The 22,894-nt window shown below is 39.6% G+C and overlaps 1 protein-coding gene across 1 annotated transcript in view; it reads left to right on the top strand.

The window, feature by feature from the left end:
• Positions 1 to 18,957, top strand: part of LOC133477598 (NADH-cytochrome b5 reductase 2) — a 56,125-nt gene extending 37,168 nt beyond the window's left edge. Inside the window, exons 19-21 of the mRNA XM_061772480.1 lie at positions 1,224 to 1,309; positions 1,403 to 1,502; positions 18,700 to 18,957. Of these exons, the coding sequence (XP_061628464.1) occupies positions 1,224 to 1,309; positions 1,403 to 1,502; positions 18,700 to 18,872 (359 nt within the window). The 3' untranslated portion in view covers positions 18,873 to 18,957. The remainder of the gene's footprint in view (positions 1 to 1,223; positions 1,310 to 1,402; positions 1,503 to 18,699) is intronic.
• Positions 18,958 to 22,894: the final 3,937 nt, after the last annotated feature.

Raw genomic sequence — 22,894 nt, 5'->3', positions numbered from 1 at the left:
AGAGCTAGAGGAAGACCAAAGAGAAGGTTGATGGATGTCGTGAGGGAAGACATGATGGCAGTTGGTGTTCGAGAGGAGGATGCAGGAGATAGGCTCTCATGGAAAAGGATGACGCGCTGTGGCGACCCCTAATGGGACAAGCCGAAAGGAAAAGAAGAAGAAGATGGTGGCTTGCTGGTTAGCACATCTGCCTAACAGTTCCGCAGACCCGGATTCAAATCCAGCCCCGCCTGTGTGAAGTTTGCATGTTCTCCCCGTGCCTGCGTGGGTTTTCCCCAGGTACTCCAGTTTCCTCACTCATCCCAAAAACATGCATGGTAGATTAATTGAAGACTCTAAATTGCCCATAGGTATGAATGTGAGTGCCAGTGGTTGTTTGTTTGTATGTGCCCTGGGATTGACTGGCAACCAGTTCAGGGTGTGCCCTGGGATTGACTGGCAACCAGTTCAGGGTGTACCCCGCCTCTCGCCCAGAGTCAGCTGGGATAGGTTCCAGCACGCCCGCATGTTAGTGAGGACAAGCGGTACAGAAAAAGGATGGATGGACAATATTAAAAAATGATTTAAGCTACCTTGAACACTGGAAGAATAGCATTTGCTGCCTGTCCCTGCTTCGTAAAACAAGAAATATATTATTTTCAATCATTCAATTTATTATTTTCCGTATTTGTGTTATTCCTTATCTCATCTATACTTTGTTTTCTTAAAAAAAAAAAATTGAATTCCAACTTTTGTCTTGTCCCTGGGTTTTCACTGTCCTGTCATCCTAACACATTACCCTGGGCGAAAAATAATGAATATTCCATGTTACATGGTCCACAGGAAATTGCACCATTCATATCGTCTGCAGGTCATGAGAAGGCCAAAAGAAAGTTCTCTCGTTTATTTGTCTCTAAATTTGATGATATTTCAACAATGACGGGATACTTTTGAGTTTTTCAATCTAGTATTATCAGATTTAGATTTTTTTAAAAAGACAGAAATATACTGTATGTTTATTTTGAGAGTTACACCAAGCAAAAGGCAGCGATTTAGTGGAATGGCCCCTATCTTATTAAGTTTTACTTGTATGGTTTTGTAGTAGCAATATTGTTCAAAAATGAAATTTTAAAAAGTGGTAAAGACCAGGTTTGGGGATTTTTTTGTTTTTCTGTTTTACATTGTCCTTACCAATATTTGGAAGACAGGGATCATAATATAAATGAAGTGTTTTATCGTTACAGGTATCACACCAATGTTGCAGTTAATTCGGACAATCACAATCGACCCCAGTGACAACACGATGTGCCATCTCATTTTTGCAAACCAGGTCAGATATGTATTGTATTGTTCTTTATATAGCTTATACAGTTTAGAGCAATTGCAGTTTTTTTAATGTGTCTCTCTATTTGTTGTGCTCCAGACAGAGAAAGATATTCTACTCAGGGAGGAACTTCATGAGATGGAGAAAATATATCCTGACAAGCTGAAGCTCTGGTTTACACTGGACAAACCTACTGAGGGTAAGCAAGCATTTCTTCAACCCTTAGGGTCAATGTGACTTTCTCAACAACACTGGCTTACTGTGACTGAATATGTTTGCTGCCAGAATTAAATAATACAGTGGAAACTCCGAAGTCGACTACAATCCATTCTGTGATACTGGTTGAATCCTGTTTCTTCTTATTTTTATTAATCACCAACCATAGTCCTTTAGGTTAAACCAAAATCTTAATAAACCTTAAACAATAATGTTTAAGAAAGTAATTATGTAAAGTAAGGTTTAGGCTTTCTTAGGAGAATAGCAATATGTGGCCAATCATTAGGAATCTGGTGTGCAGAATTATTATGCAACTACAGTCCCCTCCAAAAGTATTGGAACGGTAAAGTCAATTCCTTTGTTTTTGTTGTGTACTGAAGACATCTGGGTTTCGGATCAAAACATGAATGAGACAAAAGTTCCGAATTCCAGCTTTTATTTCATGGTATTTACATCTTGATGTGTTAAACAACTCAGGACAGAGCACCTTTTGTTTGAACCCATCATTTGCTCTGGTCAATAGGAGGTAAGCTTCTGATGACACCCAGGATGCCAGCAAACACTAAAGCTTAACACTACTAAGCGTAATATAAACAAATAACACAATAAAGCATGAAAAGTACTATGAGTTCTACTACATTTGTGATGCAAACACTTTCATACAGCACGAAAATTCTCTTAAGCTTTTGTCCGTTGGTCGCACTGCTGAATTTTCCAAGCGAGGAAGCTAACAAAGACTGGTGGGCTGAGGGAAAATCCCAACAGACCAAGCAGGGAAATATACAGCAGCTCTGACACAATGTTAAAGTAGCTTAGAAAAAACTTACGTTTGCCTAATCCTCAAAGCGAGAAGAAAATAACGGGCAAAATATTTTACGTAAGCTCTGTTGTGAAATCCTTGAAAGATCTTCCTACTCTGCCTTGCTGTGTCTTCATTTGCTCCAGACAGGAAAACAGATCCATGATCATTATTCATTAGAAGTACAGTACAGTACAGTAGTGCTCTTGCTATTTGTCTTTTTTTTTTTTTTTGTTGTTGACTTCATTGTCAGCGAAACCTTGTTCTTAGTTTTACAGGAGACTGGAATTACTTGCAAATTACTTGTAATTATTTGCTTGATTTATTTATACCTTTTTATTTGTCAGACACATATATCGTGTCCAGATTGTCCTTTTTTGAGAGAGAGATTGAGAGAGCGAGCGTGTCAATGAATGTCATAAACCAGCAATCACTTGGTTTTATGCATTTAAAACTGACTAACGTATGGTTCCCTCAACAGCTGTTTTCTATTTTAAAGCCAAGATTAGTCCAAGTAAGATTGAAACAGTAGGTAACATTCCATTGCTAAGGGAACTATTGTATTTGTGCTGGTACATCCTCTCCTAAAGTATTGGAACAGTGAGGTCAATTCCTTTATTTTTGCTGTAGACTTAAGATATTTGGGTTTGACATCAAAAGCAGACTATTGGTTAGAATAACTGCATCGAGCCTGACCCACTGACTTCACCAAACTTTTTAATTATTGTCATGGGGGATTTCCATCCCAGGCTTTCACCACTGTTTTTGGGGAGATACTCTCTCTAGCTTCGTCTTAAGATGGAAAAACAGTCGGGTCGGTTCTAATCCTGTCCATTCAGGTGTAACGCCCCCCCATCCTACGCCTCCACTGTGTTTTACATTGGGAGACGAGAACACTGACCGCTGAGCTAAAAGCCCAGGCCACCAGCTTAGTGGCCAGTACCCTCTTTAAGGATTGGAAAGTGAGGTTTCTTAAAGGTCCCATATTTTGGCTGTTTAGAGCTCCATATAGTGACTCTCTAACATGGACTTACTATAAAAGTGTTGATTTCATTTTTAAAAACACCTTGGTTTTGTCATATGAGTGTCGAGTAAAGGCCCCTTTGGCAGCTACCTCTGTTTGAGCCAGTTTTGTGTCCGCTTTGTCCATATTTGGCGAAGACTACCCCCTTGCCTCTGATTGGTTGCCTTTGTGTAGAAGACCCACTTGTGCAAGCACAAGTGTTTATGTTGACAGCGCTCTTCACTAGTGATGTAGATAAGTTCGAGAAATTCGAATTGCCTGATTTCAGGCCTCTAGGCAGAAAAACATCTGGAACTTAGGAATGCATGGAGTATTTTAATTCCTATTTCACGTTTGCTGAACCACCATAGAGACAATATTATTTGTATTATTATTTTATTTATTTTATTATCTATCCATCCATTTTCTGAGCCGTTTCTCCTCAATAGTGTCGCGGGCGTGCTGGAGCCTATCCCAGCTATCATCGGGCAGGAGCCGGGGTACACCCTGAACTGGTTGCCAGCCGCAGGGCACACAGAAACAAACAACCATTCACACTCACATTCACACCTACGGGCAATTTAGAGTCTTCAATTAACCTGCATGCATGTTTTTGGGATGTAGGAGGAAACTGGAGTGCCCGGAGAAAACCCACGCAGGCATGGGGAGAACATGCAAACTCCACACATTGAACCCCGGACCTCGGAACTGTGAGGCAGACGCTCTAACCAGTCGCACACCGTGCCGCTTATTTTATTATTACAATATATATTTATTATATATTTTTGGGGGGATATTTTTTTATATGAAACCCTAACCCTAACTATGCAATTTTCCAGGTTAAGAGGAAGCTGGAGAGAGTATATCCCCAAAACAAAAAGTGGTGAAAGCCTGGCATGGAAAACCGCCCACACAAGAATGAAAAAGTTTTGTGATGACAGTGGGTCAGGCTCGATGCAGTTATTTTAAGCAATATTTCGCTTTTGATGTCAAACCCAAGTCTTAAGTCTACAGCAAAAATAAAGGAATTAACCTCACTCTTCCAATACTTTAGGAGAGCATGTACTTCCACAAATACAGTTGTTCCCTTAGCAATGGAATGGTACCTACTATTCCAAGCTTACTTTTACTAATCTTGGCTTTAAAATAGAAAACAGAAATTGTAATCATAAATAAAATTGTAATTGTACATCTTCAAATGCAAGCTTGCTCCCGTTACACAGGTATCAGTTTCAAAGGAGCCACATGGATGCTTATCCACCGCTCGTGCATTTGAAGTAGTCGTAACTGTTACTGCTAATTTTGGAAGCTCTGTTTCTTGTCAATTGAATGAAGACGCATTGCCGAAGAACTTGCAGTTGGGTCAGTGCAAATCTGACTACAAAAAGTGAAAGTGACTTGCGAATGACAACGACTAAAAGAACGTCGACTGACTTCTTATTTGATCAGAGGCAATGACGTCTACAGGAAGACCTTTCACATTCTGATGTGGTGAGTTTTCATTAGAGTTATTTACGTTAAGTTGGTGTTTATTTGAAGTTTTGACAAATATAAAAATGTTCCTTGTGGTTGTTACAGCGCAAATCTAACTGCAAGAAGTGTTTTCGGTGTCGAAAGTCACACATTTAGAGGATTCGGACACGGTATAAAAAACATGGACGTGATTAAATATTATCATTCTTGTTTTGTGTGAGGTTTGAAGTAAATCTGACGATGCGCATGCTCTCAGTGTGACCCGGAAAATTAAATGGCTCGATCGCACCCCGCCATTGTTTGTTGTTTAAAGATAAAGGTTAGGTAGCTCGGCGGCAACTGTCGTAGATCATACTGTATGCTAAATTACTTTGTATGTTGACTATTTTTGGTGTATTTTGGTGAAAATATCAATGACTATCTCAAGCAGCAGCCTCTGCCGACATCCCCATTAGCTTGTGCAAATAGTACATCGATAGTGTAGTTTTACATGATCCATTGATACAGTAGTTACTCAAAATACATACTACAGTCGAACATGTAAACATTAACACAAAAGACCAATTAATAATTTTATAAGATATGAAAACAAATACAGTACTGTTAAACCAAAAAAATATATTTTAATCATCAAGCAACACCTCTTAGATGAAAAGAGTATCAAAGTGGATATAATGAAACCAAATAGCAGCCATGTCAAACTTGCAGCCTGGGGGCCGCATCCGGCCCGCCACATCATTTTATGTGGCCGGCGAAAGCAAATAATTTGCGTCAACTTCCATGATATTTTGCTAAAATCTGTACCAAAATTTCACATCGTAAATATGTAATAAATAATAATGTTGCGATATTGTAAGCATTTTTTTTTTTTTACCAAATCCCCATTCACAGTAACTTGAGCAATAGTTGAACAAACATTTTAGTATCATTTTAGATATACCATTTTAGATATATAATTTTATATATAATACAATGATCAGGCGATGAAACATTTATATGGATTCACGGTCATAACGACTCTCTGAGGGAAACCAACAATGTGGCCTGCGATAAAAATTAGTTTGACATCCCTGCTCTATAGGTTTTAAGTATAGAGAGTGACCCGATCAGTCTAAAACTTTTTACTTCTTGTGTTTTCGGTCAATTTATGGATGCAAGATGAATGATCTCCCAAACGGTTGGTTGCATCTTTCTATAAATTTGCAGACAAAATGCTTCCGTAGATTTCTGAGTAAGTTTTTCTGCTGACATCATGTTGCATCAATAAAGATTAATGAACCAGTCCCAGAAAAAGCCAAGCCCAAGTCATGATATTTCCTCCACCGAAGAGATTTTATGTTTGGGGGGATGAATAGATCCTTTCTTTCTTCAATCTTGCAAGCGTTTCATCACTTTAGTAAATGCACTTTGCCTCATCAGTCCATAAAAGTTTAGTCGCATTAGTTTTTGCCAAATTCCAACCTGGCCTCTCTGTTCTTCTTGCTAATGGAGAAGCTCATCCATACTTTTATCCCAAGTAGACTTGACTATTGTAATGGTCTTCTAACTGGACTCCCCCAAAAGAGCATTAAACAGCTGCAGCTCATTCAGAATGCTGCAGCTCGGGTTCTAACCAGAACAAAGAGGTCAGAACATACTCCTCCAATTCTAAAGTCTCTACACTGGCTCCCAGTCTGCTTTAGAATAATTTTAAAGTTCTGCTACTGGTCTATAAACCAGTAAATGGTTTAGTTCTTGAATACATGAAAGAAATGCTAATAGAATATAAACCCAGTAGGGCTCTGAGAGCTACAGACTCAGGTCAATTAGTGGAGCACAGCAAACATGGTGAAGCAGCATTTAGCTATTATGCTGCACACAAATGTAATAAGTTGCCAACAGAAGTGACGTCAGGCCCAAGTGTGAGTGTTTTTAAATCCAGGTTAAAAACTCTTCTTTTTTTTCTCAAGCATTTATGTTAGATTTATCTTACCCAACATTATAATAGACACAAAAGGAATGAAGACGCTGGTTTCTTTTTCTCATGAGGAGGGCGTATGGGAGATTGTTCAGATCACAGTCTCTCAACACGCTCTAAACAATCCCCCCCCTCGCTCCTGCATTTATCTGAAACAGGAGGGATTTACAAATCATAATGTTCTAAGAAATAAGACACAACACAAAATATTTGATAATAAGAGGGTTTTTCCCAGACATAGTATTCTAAACAATAAGACACGACACATAATATTTGATAATAAGAGGGTTTTTTTCCAGACATAGTATTCTAAGCAGTAAGACGCAACACAAAATATTGGACCAACACTTGTCCCGACCCGACCACATCCGATCACGTCCTTGGTCCAGGCACCCTTCCATCGGATGATGCTGAGTCATCTTTTCGAAGGCGAGACATCTAAAATCGTCCATAATACTAATGCAAGCTAAGCAAATAAATGATAACTTCTACAATTTATCTAACATTTCCCTCCTGTTTATCATGTATTTGCACAAATTCTCATATCATTTTACAGTCACTTCATTTCGATTTTTAACTGTAGAATCATTTTTATGAAACAAATACATTTACACTCAGAGTAAACTTGTCATATATGAATGTTGTAGTTTAAACATCGTAATCATCTGTATCAGGAAACAAATCAGTTAAAGCAAAATCATCATTATCATCATAATCATCATCATCATCATACAGTAATGGATACATCAGCTCCATACGATTTCTCCATGGGGGTTATGGCTGTGGTGATTAATTTACTGATTAATGCCCGAATGCATGGGATACAACAACATCCACATAATGTCAGAATGGCTGCAAAAACAGCAATTGATATCAATATTGGTGAAATTAGGGTTTTATATTTACCAAAAACGTCCATCCAGCTGTCTCACAAAGAGTGTTGATTGAGGGTCCGTAGACCATCGATGGCTCTGGTCAAGCTGCCATCTGAAGCAGTATTGTTTGTTCTCCAAACATACCGCAAACACCTCCCTCTCTTGCGAGGAGCATGTCGACAGCTATGCGGTCGTGGAACGTCCTTGAGCTGCTCGTGCACAGCTTCAAACCCACTCTGAGTCCAATTTCCTCATCTCTGTACATTGAAGTGGATGTAGTTTATCCCATCAACATTTTTATTAATCGTACACCACCAGCATATGAAAGACTCAAATCCTCCTGCAACTTGGTCAGCCAATTTGTATTGATTCGCCACCCCACGAGGAACACCTATGGCGTCGATGTATGTTGGATTATTTTGCCCCTGCCAGGACAAATCTCTTTTTTGTATATGTTCTAGATTGGACAAAAACATTAGTGCCCTTTCCATTAAATCTTGAACAGGCATAGGGTATACTGACACATGCAATATCAAAGTGATAGCGCATAATCTAGATATATCTTTAGGTAATCTATCAAACAGTCTATCATCTCCGCACCACCACCAGATGTCGCTCCGTGACACTGGCACAAAATTGGGTCCGACTTTTAAGATTACTTTACACTGTGTGTCGTTCAGTGGTCCTAATTTTTTCCCTTAACTAATCATGTTTATACAAGTGAAGTTATTTGGTGCTACTAAAGTAGAAAACATCGGTTTGTGTTTATCTGCTTCTGTTACGGGATATATAGGATCCCATGATTTACACCTCTTAGTTGGTACAGTAGCGTTCATGAATGGAATAATACAATCTTGTGATAATTGTGCCGGAACTATGCGCAACAAAGGCCTGGGACCCATGCAAATTACACAATCTTTTCTCGTTACATTTGCTGCTTGTTCCATCAATAGTAACCAATTGTTATTTTGTCCTGAAACTCCTGTGACAACAAGGAACCAATCATCAGTAGTTATGGTGTTAACCATTAAAATTTGTCCACCTTTATTTGAAGTTTTTAATGGCATTTTTGGTTTAACATGGTTCCCATAACACAATGCTACTTGGAAGTGGGGATCTTTTATATAAAAGTATATGCCCACAAGCTCACTATCAAACACATTGGGTGATTTGATTCGTATTTCAATATTAAACTATGGACCGTTTTGCTTAGGTTAAATTTCTTTCTGTTCTTTTGCTGTTCTTTTTGACCAACTGGACCAATCATAACCTGTTTCACCAATAAGGTGTTCCCATTCAAAGCCTATAGTTGCATACCAGTCATATCTAAATCCCCAATTCTGCCCATTCTCTTGAGCATCATTGGTGAGAGCCGCATATGGAATTATGATTAAAGCAGCTTGATTTTGGGGGGGCACAAAATATTAAACCTTTTTGCCGCGTTTGGAGGCCATGCCCACAATTTTGATCATTAGCTGTACTCCTTTTGACACAAGTTAATGATTCAAAATTTTTTATTATTGGGTTTGTCATATTGGTCCAGTTGGTAGGTGATTTTCTATCAAAAAAAATGGGTTGTATCATTTAGGGTGGGACGTCCCATGTACCACAAAAACAAAACCAACATCATAGTAGCCAAAGTTGCTACGTAACAACTTAGCGAATCTCATAACCAACGTGGGTGTGCCTTTCTGCTGAGTTCTCACTAAAAGGGTTGGTGTCTTTTTTCTTCACTGACCAGCAAGCGTTTTCAGAATCTACACATCTGCTCCCGCTCCGTTATCAGACTTTTGCTCACCTTCCCTATTTGAGTACTCAGCTGAAATGACTCTTTTACAGTGTGTTAAATGAACCCACGTGTTTCTTTCTGCTATTTTTTTTTTTAGGGCTGTAAAGTGTCAATCTATCTGTGCCACCATCCCTCCGGTTGAGACATGTGACACAGCATGGCTCAATATAGCAGCCCATTTTGAATAGGTTTTTTTCTTTTTTTTTCTCTGTGCTAATATAAATTTCATTTTGTAGTTTTGCACTTTGTTTTTCACAATAATTACGGTCTTGTTGTGAAATACTCATATTGACTATCAGTATAGATTGTACCATCTTTATTTATCATTAGTTTGCATGCCTCGTTTAATGCTACTAATTCAGCAGCTTGTTCAGCCAATTCCTGTCAATCATGCTGCGTGCCTTCATCAAGTAAGGGTATTAGTGTGGCTGGATTTAAGGTTGTGCATCGCTGTTAAATATATTCTAGAAGTTATCATTTATTTGCATTAGTATTATGGACGATTTTAGATGTCTCGCCTTCAAAAAGATGACTCAGCATCATCCGATGGAAGGGCGCCTGGACCAAGGACGTGATCGGATGTGGTCGGGGACGTGACAGGTGTTGGTCCAATGTTTTGTGTTGTGTCTTATTGTTTAGAACATTATGTCTGGGAAAAACCCTCCTATTTTCAAATAAATGCAGGGGCGACGGGAGAGATTGTTGAGAGCGTGTTGAGAGGCTGTGATCTGAACAATCTCCCATACGCCCTCCTCATGAGAAAAAGAAACCAGTGTCTTCATTCCTTTTGTGTATATTTTTTATAATGTTGGGTAAGATAAATCCAACATTAAATTGGTCCTTCGAGCCGGATGTCAACACACCCGAGGATTCCAGTTGTGGAACCGACTTCCAGTTAAGAGACCGTGGCCACGGCAAGTAAGACCCTTTACGGGACTGGTCTTCGTTCTCCTCAACTGGGATCTGAAGGTTGACGACAATCCACAGGATTGAAGACGACTGGTGAGTTAAATTTTAACATTTTTTTTAGGAAAAAGGACGCCGTAGTCCACAAATTCCGCGAGGACGGCGGAGTCCTGTACGTACTTAAATTCCGTGTTTAATAAACCCTGTGAATACTAGTCAATGGCGGGTAAAATAAAGAAACTAGGAAAGTTTCGTGGCGTCGTAGTTAAATTCCGTACAGGACGGCGGAGTCCTCTAATGAGCTGTTGACAGACGTAGTTAAATTCCGTATAGGACGGCGGAGTCCTCTGACGAGCCAGTGTGAATGAAAACTGTTTGAATGAGAGTGTAAATGGGAAATGGGAAACCACTAGGTTTTTCATTCCATACCAAAACAGTGGGAAAGTAAACTGTGGACTTTTGTGGATGCAAAGGCAAGAATTCTCCACTCGAAAGAGTTGAAGTGAGAATTACCACAGAAAGTAAATTTGAATCACCGTCCTACTGAAAAAAAAAAAAAAAAAAAAGACAGTGTTCTAGACTACCCTAGGTAGTATTACACTGGACCAAATTCTTTCAAATGGGGAAAGGAAGTAGTAAAATAAAAAACAGGAATACACTGCAGTGTAAAGGTTGGAGGTTCATTAAATTAAATTTAAAAGAAAAAAAAAAAAAACAGGATCCTGATAAAATTTACTATTTAGAGACAGGGATAACCGAACACGGCTTTAATGGTTGGTTAAATATACAAAAAATAGCCGCGTTGCAGGAATCAAATTATATAAAAAAACAAAAAAAAACAAAGCACCGTTAAACGTGGGAAAGGCCCTGTTGTCTGCAGCCTTGCAGCTTATCACGAAAATAGAAGATAAAAAAGAATGTGATGAGCTGCAGTAATACAGAGCATGCGTACCAAACCCATGCACATTGTTAAATTCATTAAGACCAGACGCTACTGTGTTTACAGTAGTGGACATTAATGCATTAATGCAGTAATGCATTCTTTTCAGTACCAATAGAAAATAACAGTCAATTTTGGTTTGCATTCACATTTGAGAAAAAAAAAAAATATATATACATTTACTAGATTACCGCAAGGTTACTGTGAAAGCCAACTATTTATTCACAAGTTATGACAACACGCATGTCTTCTGGCATCTACAGATGGAGAGACATGCAAAGATTCATTGACCTTACTGCATCATCTAACAGAAGAGGGACATAAAGTTAACAAAAATAAATTGCAATGATGTAAAAGACAAGTTAAATATCTAGGCCATAATTTAAGTATAGCAGGAAAGACTAATTAGAAGACAGGAGAGCTATAGTCTTAAAAAATCCTAAACCACAGACGAAGAAACATATAATAATCATTTTTAGGTCTGACAAATTATTGTAGAGCATAGATTCCAAACTATGCAGAAATTGTTGCACCATTGTCAAAATTAATGTATGAAAACAACCTTAAAATTACATCACCTGTTTAATGGAGTACAGAGGCAGAAAAGGCCTTCTGTGACATTAAACAACATTTTGTGTCCAGTGCTGCGCTAGGCCTTCCAAATTTAATGATAAAACATTCATTCAAATGGTAGATTGTAAAAGCTATTGCATGACCTCCGTACTTACACAACAATACGGTGATAAGCTAAGACCAATAGCTTATTTTTCAACTAGAGAGCAGTTCACCCTAAAGGTCCCACATACAGTGTCTGCTCTCCTATTGCAAACCAATATGGCGTTTTGATCACCTGCAAGACATTTATCTTGTATTGCCATCTTGCTATCACAACCATATTTGACTGTTGAGCGATTCACAACCTTAAATCCAGCCACACTAATACCCTTACTTGATGAAGGCACGCAGCATGATTATAGGGAATTGGCTGAACAAGCTGCTGAATTAGTAGCATTAACCGAGGCATGCAAACTCATGATAAATAAAGATGGTACAATCTATACTGATAGCCAATATGAGTATTCCACAACAAGAACGCAATTATTGGGAAAAACAAAGTGCAAAACTACAAAATGAAATTTACATTAGCACAGGAAAAAAAAAAAAAAAACTATTCAAATGGGCTGCTATATTGAGTCATGCTGTGTCACGTCTCAACCGGAGGGATGGTGGCACAGATAGATTGACACTTTACAGCCCTAAAAAATAGCAGAAAGAAACACGTGGGTTCATTTAACACTGTAAAAGAGTCATTCAAGCTGAGTACTCAAATAGGGAAGGTGAGCAAAAGTCTGATAACGGAGCGGGAGCAGATGTGTAGATTCTGAAAACGCTTGCTGGTCAGTGAAGAAAAAAGACACCAACCCTTTTAGTGAGAACTCAGCAGAAAGGCACACCCACGTTGGTTATGAGATTCGATAAGTCGTTACGTAGCAACTTTGGCTACTATGATGTTGGTTTTGTTTTTGTGGTACATGGGACGTCCCACCCTCAATGATAAAACCCATTTTTTTGATAGAAAATCACCTACCAACTGGACCAATATGACAAACCCAATAATAAAAACATTTGAATCATTAACTCGTGTCAAAAGGAGTACAGCTGATGATCAAAATTGTGGGCATGGCCTCCAAATGCGGCAAAACGGTTTAATATTTTGTGCCCCCAAAATCAAGCTGCTTTAATCATAATTCCATATGCGGCTCTCACCAATGATGCTCAAGAGTGGGCAGAATTGGGGATTTAGATATGACTGGTATGCAACTATAGGTTTTGAATGGAAACACCTTATTGGTGAAACAGGTTATGATTGGTCCAGTTGGTCAAAAAAAAAAAACAGCAAAAGAACATAGAAAGAAGTTTAACCTAAGCAAAACGGCCCATAGTTTAATATTGAAATACAAATCAAGTCACCCAATGTGTTTGATAGTGAGCTTGTGGGCCTATTCTGGTGGAAAAGATCCCCACTTCCAAGTAGTATTGTGTTATAGGAACCGTGTTAAACCAAAAATGCCATTGAAAACTTCAAAGAAAGGTGGACAAATTTTAATGGTTAACAACATAACTACTGATGATTGGTTCCTTGTTGTCACAGGAGTTTCAGGACAAAATAACAATTGGTTACTATTGATGGAACAAGCAGCAAATGTAGCGAGAAAAGATTGTGTTGTTTGCATGGGTCCCAGGCCTTTGTTGCGCATAGTTCCGGCATAATTATCACAAGATTGTATTATTCCATTTGCACACTGATTGAGGAGCATCTGCAACATTTGCACAACCATTGTCCCAGATTATCGCACTACTCGTCACTTTAAACCGCATACACTCCTTGAAGTCTCAGCGCCCTTTGCACAATGGTCATTGCACCGGACTATTGCGATATTAGTCATTCAAACTGCTGCTAGAGGACTGCATCTTTTTGCACAATTGTTTTTTGTCAATGTCTTTATGTCTCCAAAGTGTTCTGTAAATTGACTGTCTGTTGTACTAGAGCGGCTCCAACTACCGGAGACAAATTCCTTGTGTGTTTTGGACATACTTGACAAAAAAGAGATTTATCCTGGCAGAGGCAAAATTATCCAACATAAAACATACATCGACGGCATAGGTGTTCCTCGTGGGGTTCCTAATCAATACAAATTAGCTGACCAAGTTGCAGGAGGATTTGAATACTTCATATGCTGTTGGTGTACGATTAATAAAAATGTTGATGGGATAAACTATATCCACTTCAATGTACAGAGATTAGGAAATTGCACTCAGAATGGGTTGGAAGCTGTGCACGAGCAGCTCAAGGACGTTCCAAAGACCGCATAGCTGTCGACATGCTCCTCGCAAGAGAGGGAGGTGTTTGCGGTATGTTTGGAGAACAAACAATACTGCTTCAGATGGCAGCTTGACCAGAGCCATCGATGGTCTACGGACCCTCAATCAACACTAAACAGCTGAATGGACGTTTTTGGTAAATATAAAACCCTAATTTCACCAATATTGATATCAATTGCTGTTTTTGCAGCCATTCTGACATTATGTGGATGTTGTTGTATCCCATGCATTCGGGCATTAATCAGTCAATTAATCACCACAGCCATAACCCACATGGAACCGTATGGAGCAGATTTATCCTTTATTGGAGGTTGATAATAATGACGATGATGATGATGATGATGTTGTTTTACCTGATTTGTTTCCTGATCCAGGTGATTACGATGTTTAAACTACAACATTCATGTATGACAAGCTTACTCTGAGTGTAAATGTATTTGTTTCATAAAAATGATTCTACAGTTAAAAATCGAAATGAAGTGACTGTAAGATGATATGAGAATTTGTGCAAATACATGATAAACAGGAACAGGAGGGAAATGTTAAATATATTCTAGAAGTTATCATTTATTTGCTTAGCTTGCATTAGTATTATGGACGATTTTAGATGTCTCGCCTTCAAAAAGATGACTCAGCATCATCCGATGGAAGGGCGCCTGGACCAAGGACGTGATCGGATGTGGTCGGGGACGTGAGAGGTGTTGGTCCAATGTTTTGTGTTGTGTCTTATTGTTTAGAACATTATGTCTGGGAAAAACCCTCCTATTTTCAAATAAATGCAGGAGCGACGGGAGAGATTGTTGAGAGCGTGTTGAGAGGCTGTGATCTGAACAATCTCCCATACGCCCTCCTCATGAGAAAAAGAAACCAGTGTCTTCATTCCTTTTGTGTCTATTTTTTATAATGTTGGGTAAGATAAATCATGGTTGTGATAGCAAGATGGCAATGCAAGATAAATGTCTTGCAGGTGATAAAAACGCCATATTGGTTTGCAATAGGAGAGCAGACACTGTATGTGGGACCTTTAGGGTGAACTGCTCTCTAGTTGAAAAATAAGCTATTGGTCTTAGCTTATCACCGTATTGTTGTGTAAGTACGGAGGTCATGCAATAGCTTTTACAATCTACCATTTGAATGAATGTTTTATCATTAAATTTGGAAGGCCTAGCGCAGCACTGGACACCAAATGTTGTTTAATGTCACAGAAGGCCTTTTCTGCCTCTTTACTCCATTAAACAGGTGATGTAATTTTAAGGTTGTTTTCATACATTATTTTTGAAAATGGTGCAATAATTTCTGCATAGTTTGTCCTGTAAATTGAAATTCACCTCCTCATTCTCTGTGATGTTTACACAAGAGGATTTGTTGAGTTGGGAAGCAGGCTGGCTTAGTCATGCGGTAGTTTGTCCGTATTCTCTTTTATTTTTTATTTTTTTATTTTTTAGGGCAGTCACGTGCAATGTGGCCTTTGTTTCCACAGCACCAACAGATGGTATTATCATAATAATTTCGATTTCTACCATATCTTACTCTCCCACGGTCTCTGCCGCGTCGTCTAAAATTATCTCTCTCTCTGCCTTGATAGTATATTTCTGCTTCTTCGTCGAGGAAGACATCTATCTTCTCTTTTTTTTTTTTTTTTTTGTCTAACACTCTTTCTGCGTGGAGGGCATGATTAACATATTCCTCCAGAGGGCCAGTTGCTAGGTTTATCCAATGTTTATCTACCCATCTGTTAATGTGTTCTTTCGAATTCGCATGTAAAGCATTTTTTAACTGTTGTTGATAAGGTGTGATGCCGGCTACGGCCTTTTTCACATCCTCATTAGTCCAGGTCCTATAGACCAAAATAGTTTCTTTCTGGTCCTCTTGTATATTTGGATTTGCCACTTCAATCATCGGAAATAAATCCATGTCTCCCTCGTCTGAGGTTATTTTGGGAGTGGGAGAAAATGTTTCTCCCATTGTTTTAGACCAAGTCATTTGTACCCCTCCCGATCGTAAAATTCGTTGTGTTTGTGCCTCTTGAGTTGGAGGATTTTCATGAGGTGGCAAAAGGGTACAAGGGTGCTGATGCTTTTGTTTCCTTATTTTTTTTACAACTTTCTTCAATTATCTTTTTCTCGCTAATTCTTATTATTGGTCCTGTCTCGTCATCTTCCTGTCTTTGAAACAACATATTTTTATGTCTACCTTCCTGCTCTTTTTGTTCATTTGTTAAGTGTTTCTTATTCTCCCTTCCTTTTTCTCTTTTTGACGCCATGTTTAACCAGAAGAGTAAGTCGTCAAATCCATCTTTTTGTATTTGTGATATATCATTTTTGTGTCGACACTTTATTTCGTTTTGAAGTTGAACTATTTTTTGCGAATTTAGCTGGCCAGCGAAACCGTATTTGGTTATCCACGTGTTTAAATGTTCTATTTTGGAATGGTTTTGTAGTTGAACATATTTCCAATCTTTACACGTTAGGTCTATTTTTTGATCCGGTTTACTGTTATTTATTCCCATTTTTGTGAATTTGGAAGTCAGTTCATTTGCACCTAGAGTGACCTAAATACTGACTTTATTCAAAAATGACAGGGTGACAATAAATGTCTGAGTTCTGGTAATTCTCAAGATTCTACCCCAATTGGGGCGGAGAATTCTTGCCTTTGCTTCCAAACCCAGTTGTCACTTACAATCCAGTCTTATACATTCATACTTTTACACATACACACGATATTAATAACGTTTTTATAAACACACGAAAACACGGAAACACAGAAATACGGAATTTAAGTACGTACAGGACCCCGCAGTCCTCACGGAATTTATCGGACTCCGACGTCCATCTTAACCACTTGCCAGTGACTAGTATTACACAAGGTTTATTCTGCCGCAGACTTCTTCGTCGCGCAATTCACTCACTCTTTAATCCTTTTTTCCTAAAATTTTTTTTTAAATTTAACTCACCACTCGTCTTCAATCCTGTGGATTGTCGTCAACCTTCAGATCCCAGTTGAGGAGAACGAAGACCAGTCCCGTAAAGGGTCTTACTTGCCGTGGCCACGGTCTCTTAACTGGAAGTCGGCTCCACAACTGGAATCCTCGGGTGTGTTGACATCCGGCTCGAAGGACCAATTTAATGTTAGATTTATCTTACCCAACATTATAATAGACACAAAAGGAATGAAGACGCTGGTTTCTTTTTCTCATGAGGAGGGCGTATGGGAGATTGTTCAGATCACAGTCTCTCAACACGCTCTAAACAATCCCCCCCCTCGCTCCTGCATTTATTTGAAATAGGAGGGATTTACAAATCATAATGTTCTAAGCAATAAGACACAACACAAAATATTTGATGAGGGTTTTTCCCAGACATAGTATTCTAAACAATAAGACACGACACATAATATTTGATAATAAGAGGGTTTTTCCCAGACATAGTATTCTAAGCAATAAGACACAACACAAAATATTGGACCAACACTTGTCCCGACCCGACCACATCCGATCACGTCCTTGGTCCAGGCGCCCTTCCATCGGATGATGCTGAGTCATCTTTTCGAAGGCGAGACATCTAAAATCGTCCATAATACTAATGCAAGCTAAGCAAATAAATGATAACTTCTACAATTTATCTAACAATTTATTAATATTACTTTTACTGTACGCTGTTTTAATTGTATTTTTTTTTATTTTTGTCTTTGTTTTAAATGTTTATGAACTGTTTTTTCTTTGTTTTTAATGCTTTTATCATATAAAGCCCTTTGAGTTACCTTGTGTATGAAATTGACTATATAAATACATTTGCTTTGCTTGGCTTTGCTTAATGAATGCTTTGCACCCTCTGATGTAGCCCCTCTACTTTTGCTCATTAAGTCAAACCGTTGATTGTGATACCTGCACTCCTGCCCTCTGGAGGTTGTTGCTAATGTCACAGTTGTTCTGGGGCGTTCTTTACAGCTCTCACAATGTTTCTGTCATCAACTGCTGCTGTTTTACTTGTTCTACTTTGATTTCATTTCTGTTACTTAGTGCACTAGTGATTTCTTTCTTCTTTAGGACATTTCAAATGGTTGTATTAGTTATGGCCAATGTTTGACCATTACCTGATTGATTTTCCATTACCCTTTAGCTTCACCTTTAGAACAACTCTGTTGTTTTCATTTTGGTTGCACCCCTAAATGGTATAAATGTCTTCTTCACAGGCAAAACCTGAATCTGAAACTGAGCGTTGACATTTATTTATCCATCCATCCATCCATGCATTTTCTGTACCACTTATCCTCACTAGAGTTACTGGTGACCTGGAGCCTATCCGAGCTGCCTTTGGGTGAGATGCAGGGTCCACCCTGAACTGGCTGCCAGCCATTCGCAGAGCGTTGACAATCAGCTCTATTGTATTTATTGAATAATCAGTGTAATAGGACACATATGGACAACACAATTCGCACGAGGCCCTTAGTCATAGGCCACATTCTTATTTGTAGAAACAAGCATAAAATGGACAGATAGGTTCATAATTCTGCAATCTTACCTGCTCTCTCTTTTTCTCCATTGTCTCTTCTCTAGGTTGGAAGTACAGTTCCGGGTTTGTGACCTCTACCATGATCAAGGCTCACCTCCCTGCTCCGTCCTCAGACGTGCTTGTTGTTCTGTGCGGTCCTCCTCCAATGATTCAGCATGCATGTTTGCCAAATCTGGATAAACTGGGATACAAGACAGAACACATCTTTGCATACTAATGTTGAGATTAGTAAATTCCTTTAATAATACTGTTTTTTTTGTTCAAAAACTTTTAAATTACAATAAAAAAGTTGATTTGTTTTATGCGAACAGTTCTTCTATAATGTGAGCATGTGGTAGTTTGGAATTCAATGCACTTTTTGCGGCACATCATGTGACCAAACCCGGAAAACAGATTAACGGACTTCCTGTGTATAGTATGATGGGTTAACTCGCAAAAACTATGGGCTGATGACATCATCATGTCATCAGCCCATAGTTTTTGCGAGTTAACCCATCTTCTTCTTCTTCTTCTCCTCCTTCTTGTTCTTCTCCTTCTCCTTTTTCTCCTCCTCCTTTCGCCAGAGCGCATGATCCTTTTCTATGTAAGCCTATCTCCTCCATCCTCCTCTCTAACAGCTGCCCTCATGTCTTCCCTCACTACATCTATCAACGTTCTCTTTGGTCTTCCTCTACCTCTCTTGCCCGGCAGCTCCATCCTCATCACCCTTCTACCAATATACTCCCTCTCTCTCCTCAAGATGTGTCCAAACCATCGAAGTCTGCTCTCTCTAACTTTGTCTCCAAAACATTTTACCTTGGCTGTCCCTCTGATGAGGTCATTTTTAATCCTGTCCAACCTGGTCACTCCTAGAGAGAACGTCAACATCTTCATTTCCGGCACCTCCAGCTCTGCTTCCTGTTGTCTCTTCAGTGCCACTATCTCTAATCCGTACATCATGGCTGGCCTCACCACTGTCTTAGAAATTTTGCCCTTCATCCTAGCAGAAACTCTTCTGTCACAACACACACCTGACACCATCCCCTCCCCCCCCCCCCCCCCCTTCCAACCTGCTTGACCAACTTGCATGACCAACCTCTTCACTTCCTTACCACACTCACCATTGCTCTGGACTGTTGACCCCAAGTATTTAAAGTTCTCCACCCTCACTATCTCGTCTCCTTGTAGCCTCACTCTTCCCCCTCCACCTCTTTCATTCATGCAGATATACTATTTTACTTTGGCTTAATCTTCATTCCTCTCCTTTCCAGTGCATGCCTCCACCTTTCTAAATGTTCTTCCACCTGCTCCCTTCTTTCACTGGAAATCACAATGTCATCTGCGAACATCATGGTCCATGGGGATTCCAGTCTAACCTCATCTATCTGCCTATCCATCACCACTACAAACAGGAAGGGCTCAGGGCTGTTCCCTGCAGCCCCACCTCCACCTTAAATGTCTCTGTCACACCTACAGCACACCTCACCACTATTCTGCTGCCTTCATACAGTCATGCTCACCATTATTGGCCCCCGCTTTAATTTTTTCATTACCTGTATAATATCTTCACAAATGAATGAAATTGTACCAAATATATCATCAGGATGTTTTAATTGGAGGTCCCGAGTAATTTAATAAATAAAATTGTTTTTTCAACTTAGATATTGTAATTTCAAAGAAAAAAAAAGAAAACAAAACAGCATGTGCAGCAATATTGGCATCCCTCCTTAATATTTGGTTGCACACCCTTTGGCAGCGATGACAGTCTACAAATGTTTCTTGTAACCCTCTATAAGCTTTTTGTAATTCTTAGGTGGTATTTTCCCTCACTCCTCCTTTGCATTTTGTTCAAGCTCTTTACCATTTTCAGAGTTCTTTTATCCACTGCCAGATTTCAGCTCCCCCCTACGATTTTCAATTGGATTAAGATCAGGACTCATTGGTGGCCATTATAAAACAGTGCATTTTTTCCCTTTTCAACCATTCCTATGTGCTTTTGGATGTGTGCTTTGTGTCTGTCTTGCTGGAGGACCTATGATCTTCGCTTCAAACCAAGTTTTCTTAAACTGAGTAAGACATTTCGCTCTAAAATCTCTTGATAATTCTCTTATTTCATGATTCCTGTGATACAGTCAAAGCCTCCAGTACCAAATGTAACAAAGCAGCCCCACAGCATTAAACATCTTCCACCATGCTTGACTGTTGGCAGGGCGTTCTTTTCCTTTTAGGCTTCATTGCACCGTCTGTAAACATACATTGCTAAAAAGCAAAATTTTTGTTTCATCTGCCCATAAAATATTGTTTATCATTTGCTCTTTTGTATCAAAAAGAAGTTCTCTATAGAAGAATGTTGTTACACTTGATTCATTTCCTCCAGGAGATATTCCACATTTAATACTTAAACTTCATTGGTGCCAATCATGGTGAGCACGACTGTACATGTCCTGTACAATTCTGATATACTTCCCTGCCACTCCAGACTTCCGCATGCAGTACCACAGTTCCTCTCTGGTTCCTCTGTCAGAGGCTTTCTCTAGATCTACACAGACACAATGTAGCTCTTTCTGACCTTCTCTGTACATCTCCATCACCACCCTCAAGGCAAATAATGCATCTGTGTTACTAGGCTCCTAAGCATGAAACAAATCTGTTGCTCGCAAATACTTAATTCTGTCCCGTGTCTAGCCTCCACTACTTTTACCCATAACTTCACTGTGTGGCTTATCAACTTTATCCCTCTATATTGTTCCCACACCTCTGCACATCACCCTTGTTCTAAAAAAATGGCCCCCAGCACACTTTTCTTCCATTCCTCAGGACTCTTCTTACCCGCTACAATTCTGTTGAACAACCTGGTCAAAAACTCCACAGCCACCGCTCCTAGATGCTTCCATACCTCCACAGGTATGTCATCAGGACCTACTGCCTTTCCATTTTTCATTCTCATTAGTGCCTTTCTAACTTCCCCTTACTAATCATTGCTACTTCCTGGTCCACCACACTTGCCTCTTCTACTCTTTCTTATCTCTCAGTTTCCTCATTCATCAACTCCTCAAAGTATTCTTTCTATCTATCCACCAAACTACTGACACCAGTTAACACATTTCCATCTATCCTTAACCACCCAACTTGCTGCACATCCCATCTCTTTCCTTCTGCCTAGCCAACCTGTATAGATCTTTCTTCCCTTCTTTAATGTCCAACCTGGCATATATATCATCATATGCCTCTCTTGTTTGGCCTTTACCACCTCTACCTTCACCCTACGTCGCATGTCCATGTATTCTTGTCTTCTCTCCTCGTTCCTCTGTGTCGCACTTCTTCTTAGCTAACAATTTTCCTTTTATGGTTGCCTGTACGCGGCACGGTGAACGACTGGTTGGAGCATCAGCCTCACATTTCTGAGGACCTGGGTTCAAACCCCGGCCCCGCCTGTGTGGAGTTTGCATGTTCTCCCCGTGCCTGCGTGGGTTTTCTCCGGGCACTCTGGTTTCCTCACACATCCCAAAAACATGCATTAATTGAAGACTCTAAATTGCCTGTAGGTGTGACTGTGAGTGCGAATGGTTGTTTGTTTGTTTGTGTCCTACAATTGGCTGGCAACCAGTTCAGGGTGTACCCCGCCTCCTGCCCGATGATAGCTGGGATAGGCTCCAGCACGCCCGCGACCCTTGTGAGGAGAAGCGGCTCAGAAAATGGATGGATGGAAGGGTTTCATGTACTTTAAAATTCCACCACCAAGTCTCCTCCCCCCCTTTCCTAACAGAAGACAAGTACTCTCCTGCCTCTGTCTCTCTGATCATCTTGGCTGTAGTGGTGGAGTCTTCTGGAAGCTCCTCCTGCCCACCGAGAGCCTGTGTCACCTTTTCTTGAAACACATCTACTTGTGGGGCATAGCCACTAATTACATTATACAGAACACCCTCATTATACCCTCAATTTCACCCTCATCACTCGGTCTGACACACGTCATCTCCAAGTCATTCTTAGCTAACTCTTCCTTTAAAATAACAGCTACTCCATTTCTCTTCCCATCTATGCCATAGTAAAATAATTTGAACCTTGCCTAAGCTTCTCGCCTTACTGCCTTTACACCTGCTCTCCTTGACGCACAATATATCTAACGTTCTCCTAATCATCATGTCAACCACCTCCCTAGCTTTTCCTGTAATAGTCCCAACATTCAAAGTCATTCAGTTCTAGGCTCTGTGCTTTCCTTTTCTCTTTCTGCCGAAGAACCCACTTTCCACCTCTCCTTCG

Source organism: Phyllopteryx taeniolatus, chromosome 5 (genome assembly GCF_024500385.1).
Source record: "Phyllopteryx taeniolatus isolate TA_2022b chromosome 5, UOR_Ptae_1.2, whole genome shotgun sequence".
Taxonomy (NCBI): Eukaryota; Metazoa; Chordata; class Actinopteri; order Syngnathiformes; family Syngnathidae; genus Phyllopteryx; species Phyllopteryx taeniolatus.
The sequence above is the reverse complement of the archived record's forward strand: the minus strand, read 5'-3'. Positions and strand labels throughout refer to the sequence as shown.